The sequence below is a fragment of the Humulus lupulus genome, chromosome 7 (genome assembly GCF_963169125.1).
Source record: "Humulus lupulus chromosome 7, drHumLupu1.1, whole genome shotgun sequence".
Classification (NCBI taxonomy): domain Eukaryota; kingdom Viridiplantae; phylum Streptophyta; class Magnoliopsida; order Rosales; family Cannabaceae; genus Humulus; species Humulus lupulus.
Window position 1 is genome coordinate 41574863 of NC_084799.1, and position 5304 is coordinate 41580166.

The 5304-nt window shown below is 36.6% G+C and overlaps 1 protein-coding gene across 1 annotated transcript; it reads left to right on the plus strand.

The window, feature by feature from the left end:
- The first annotated feature begins 4016 nt into the window (after positions 1-4016).
- Positions 4017-4736, plus strand: LOC133791625 (uncharacterized). Its single transcript, XM_062229543.1, has 3 exons — positions 4017-4139; positions 4224-4251; positions 4564-4736. The coding sequence occupies exons 1-3, from the start codon at positions 4017-4019 to the stop codon at positions 4734-4736; spliced, it is 324 nt and encodes a 107-aa protein (XP_062085527.1).
- Positions 4737-5304: the final 568 nt, after the last annotated feature.

Genomic DNA, 5304 nt, shown 5'->3' on the forward strand with positions numbered 1-5304 from the left:
GTATGGTTTTTGCATGGTGAAAGAATGAAAGGGACTAATGAGGGACCATCTAAGAATAATAAGTATTTTGATGTTGATTATGAAGTTGATGATGTTGCAGAGATGATTGATGATGCGCAATATGAATCACATGTGGATCCAATTAAATTTCAGTCAATCTTAGAAGATGCTGAGAAACCTATTTTCCCTAATTGTACAAGGTTCACTAAATTATCAGCACTGCTTAGGTTGTATAACTTAAAAGCCAAACATGGGTGGAGTGATAAGGGAATGACAGAGTTGTTAACATTTTTAGGAGAATTATTACCCGAAGGTAATGAAATGCCGTCTTCATTTTATGAAGCGAAGAAGACATTGCGTTCGTTAGGCATGCAATATGAAAAAATACATGCTTGTCCTAACGATTGCATCTTATATCGAAAGAGATTTGTTGATGCAATTGCATGTCCGACATGTGGCGAGTCTAGATGGCAAAAGAAAAAAAAATTCAGATGCAGTTAGAAAAGGTGTCCCTGTAAATGTTTTATGGTATCTACCACTGATACCTCGTTTGGTTAGGTTGTACCGAAATGACGATCATGCTAAAAATTTAATTTGGCATGCTAAAGATAGAGTAAAGGATGGCAAGCTAAGACATCTAGCTGACTCACCAGCTTGGAAAACAGTAGTTGTTAAATGGCCAGAATTTGGGAATGAACCGAGGAATATTCGTTTGGGTCTTTCTGCTGACATAATTAATCCACACAATTCCCTTAGTAGTAAATATAGTTGTTGGCCTGTAATGCTAGTCATCTATAATCTACCGCCATGGTTGTGTATGAAGAGGAAGTTTACCATGTTGACCTTGTTGATATCTGGTCCTAAACAACTTGGAAATGATATTGATGTATACCTAGCTCCTTTAATTGATGATTTGAGCACATTGTGGTATGAGGGGGTTAATGCTTACGATGCTTATAAGAAAGAAAATTTTAATCTTATAGCAGTGTTGTTGTGGACTATTAATGGTTTTCCAGCCTTAGGTAATCTTTCTGGATTTAGTGTGAAAGGGTACAAGGAATGTCCCATTTGTGAAGAAGGGACTCATTCTGAATATTTAAAATATTCTAGAAAGTTTATTATATGGGACACCGAAAGTTCTTATCCGAAAAACATAAATTTCAAAGCTTGACAGATGCCTTTAATGGTAAACCTGAATTTGGAAAGGCTCCACCATCTTTACTTGGAGGACAATTGTTAACAAAGTTGAACAAAGTTCAATACAAGTTTGGAAAACCTAGAAATTTTACAAATAAGAGAAAAAATGTTAGACGTGAAAAAACAAAAGAGGTTGTAGATGGTGCGACAGGTTGTTGGAAGAAGAAATCTATTTTTTTTTTGAGCTTGAGTATTGGGAGCATTTGGTTTTGCGGCACAACTTGAATGTAATGCACATTGAGAAAAACGTGTCGGATAGCTTAATTAGTACATTGCTGAATATTCCTGGTCGGAGTAAGGATGGAATCAAAGCTCGGTTGGATTTAAAAGTAATGGGTATACACAGTAAGTTACAACCAGAGGTTGGTGAGAGACGAACATATTTACCACCTGCATGTTATACCATGTCTAAAGAAGAAAAACGAATTGTATGTCATTCTTTGTCGAATGTGAAAGTACCGGAAGGTTATTCTTCAAATATTTCTTCTCTGGTAGATATGAAAATTTTGAATTTAGTTGGAATGAAGTCTCATGACCATCATACACTACTTGAACATCTTCTACCGGTAGCTATCCGTTCTGTGTTACCCAAAATAGTTCGATATGCAATTACCAAACTATGTTTTTTCTTTAAATCCATTTGTTGTAAAGTGGTAGATGTGTCAAAGTTGGACAATCTTCAAACAAATATCGTGGTAACTATGTGTGAGTTGGAGCAGTATTTCCCACCTTCATTTTTTGACATAATGGTTCATTTAATAATTTATTTGGTGAGAGAAGTAAAATTGTGTGGACCAGTATACTTGAGATGGATGTACCCATTTGAACGGTATATGAAGGTTTTAAAAGGTTATGTTAGAAATAGAAGTAGACCTGAGGGTTGCATAGTTGAATCCTACATCGTTGAAGAAGCAATGGAGTTCTGCTCAGAATACTTATCAGGTGTTGCGAGCATTGGACTATGTTTTTCTCAAATTGAGTTTGAAATAAGTAAAGGTGGTAGAGGTGGTGTTGTTTCTGAAGTAAATAAATCTGATAGAGATGAAGCACATCGCCTTGTCTTACAAAATATTGATGATGTTCAACCATACATCGAGTAAGTTCCCATACATATGCATGGTCAATCTTATTTTTCTCTTTCATTATATTGACAATGATATAAATAATTTTTCTTGAAGAGAACATTTCAATTGGATCAAGACTACTTATCCCAATAAGTCTCGGAATAAAAAATGGGTACAAGATGAACATTATCGAAATTTCAGCACTTGGTTCGAGAATGAGGTAAAATACTTGTGTTGTTCTTGTTTGAGTGTTATTTATGTATGTTAGCTTGTTAGAATTTAATATACTTTGTTTAATATTTATTGTATTCTAGGTTCTGAATAACACCACAAACAAAGTGTCTGAAACATTAAAATAGATAGCACGAAGTCCTTCAATGAGTGTAATTAAGTATCAATCCTATTATATTCACGGTATTCAATTCAACACCATGGAACGTGATAATATTAGAAAGACACAAAATAGTGGTGTTACTATTATCGCCCAGACTTTTCAAATATCTAGTTCCAAAGATAAAAATCCCATAAATTGTGATATGACATTTTATGGGGTGATCAAAGAAATTAGGGAACTAGATTATGTGACTATTCGAATTCCTGTCTTCTTGTGTGATTGGGTGAAAAGTGATAATGGGGTCAAAACAGATGACTTAGGATTCACAGTGAGGGACTTAAACCGAATAGGACATAAATCTGACCGCTTTATAATGGCGTCATAAGCCAAGCAAGTGTTTTATGTGAGTGATCCAGTAGATGCTCGATAGTCAGTTGTTCTAACAAGTCAACCGAAAGATTATATGATCAAAGATTCTGGGAGCGATGGCATTATACTTGAACAAGAAACATTTACCATTGCTTCACCGCCTATTGATGTCACCATTGATAATAATGATGACAATATACGCGAGAATGGTGAAGGGTTGTGGGTAGATAATTAAAGGTATATATATATTAATTTTGTGATTTTGTTTTTATGTATTTTTTGAAGTTTATACTAGATAATATTTTTGTTTACTTAATTGCAGATTTATTGATTATGGATCCATCACATGCTGATGAGGGCGATTCGTTTGTTGATGATGATGGTATTGGTCTTGAGGGGATTAATGCTACCACACCAACAAATACACAAGATAAGAAGTATAGGGGCAAATCGACTTGCAGTGATGTATTCAAAGCAAGAAGTGAGGGGCGTAATTATGAGGTCGAGTACAATCATTTTGGTCGAGCGATGGGAAAAGGGGGGGATCAAGATGAACAACACCATCGGCCTTCTATCACGCACAACCCTTCCTTTAGATATCGACAATTGGAAACAAATGCCGAAGGATAAAAAGGAGACTTTATGGGGTCAAATACAGGTAAGTTATGGTGTTAACTATTAAATTTATCCTAACAAATTAATATATTGAAAAAGGTTTAATATTTTTTAGTTCGTTTGTGCAGACTACATTCAAACTTCCAAATTCTGCTAAAACAGACGTACTAAAAGAGGCAGGAAAAACATGGAGAAATTGGAAAACAAGACTAACAAAAAATCTTATTTACGTATATAAGAATGTAGCTCCTGAGATTTTTGCCAATCCACCACTAGAGTACATTGAATATTACGACCCTGAAGATTGGAAAAAATTTGTTGCAAAAAGACTAACTCCAGATTGGGAAGAGATGAGAAAATAAAAACAAGATGCTCGGTCTCAGAACAAGTATCCACATCACTCAGGGCGTGGCGGTTAGGCACTGGTAGAGCAACAAATGGAAGATGAATTAGGTCATGAGTTGACCGAATATGACAGAGCTGAGATGTGGACACGAGCACGAATGAATAAGAAAGAAGAAGTCATTAGTGAAGAAGCTCGAGTGGTGGTGAAGAAGATGGTAAGTGTTCTTCGATTTTTTGAAATAATTTTAATGATTAATGTGTGTGTTAAATTCTAATTGATTTATTTACTATGTATATAGGCGGAATACAGGCAAAAAGTAGTAGAAGGTGAGTTGGTGGAGGAAGGTTCAAACGATATACTAACAATGGCATTAGGCACTCCGGAGCATGGGGGACGTGTTAAGGGGGTCGGTGCACATGTCGCTCCCCGTCAATTTTTTCATGTCCCACCGCCAAGAAGAAAAAGTCACAAACAAAAAGATGTGGAAGATGCTCGTTATAAAAACCTTGAAGAGAAATGGCGTCAATCTGAAGAAAGGTCACATCAACAGGAGGAAAAGTTAAACCAGTTGATGGCGTATATTGCATCTCAACAGAGCGGTGTGTTTGGATCATCAAATGCATCTGGTTCGAGTGTAGGAGGAGACTCAAACACGCCACACGCACCATATGCCCCTCCACCACCGATGACGCAGGCACAATATGCTCCGCCACAACCGACATGGGCATCAAATGCTCACCGACCACCCTCACAGCCACCATATGCTCATCCACCACAGACACAGGCACCATGTGCTCCCCCACCACCGTAGTCAAATTTTCCTGATGAGGTAATAGTTTCTTATTAATTCATTATTTCATATATTTGACCTAGTAAAAATAAACTAGTTTATTGAAAAATCTAACAGATTAATTGGAATGCAACAGATTAATTGTAAGTTGTGTTTTGGTTTGACACAAAATATAGTTGCAGAGGGTAAACTTATAAGTACCTGTTGCACAGAAATACTAGCGTTCAACTGCCTCCTGAAAATTATCGTGTGAGAATTGAGGTAGCCATTCAAGAGAGCGCTAGTTTACCATATCCGGTTACAATGGAAGGTTATACATTGGTTGGACAAGCAGTCAGGTACGATGTTGGATGGCCACAACACTGGGTCCTTACTAATCAACAAACGAAAGAGCCACTTGGGCCCTCTACTCAACAACCAAAACAATCAAAGAAAAGAATAGAGGCATTGACACAGGAGCCTACAGAAGTTCCTATGTCAAGAATTGTTAAGTGTTTGGTGAAGTTTACTGATAAATGGAACGCTGACCATGTGGTAGAAATTCCAATTGTAGAAAGGGTATTTGGATTCCAAACTACTGCTATGTTAG

Bases quoted from the DNA above. Each gene is read 5' to 3' on its own strand.
- LOC133791625 (XM_062229543.1), top strand. From the start codon at position 4,017: ATGGAAGATGAATTAGGTCATGAGTTGACCGAATATGACAGAGCTGAG. The intron at 4,140-4,223 runs GTAAGTGTTCTT...CTATGTATATAG, and splicing joins GAGTGGTGGTGAAGAAGATG to GCGGAATACAGGCAAAAAGT. The intron at 4,252-4,563 runs GTGAGTTGGTGG...GTTCGAGTGTAG, and splicing joins CAGGCAAAAAGTAGTAGAAG to GAGGAGACTCAAACACGCCA.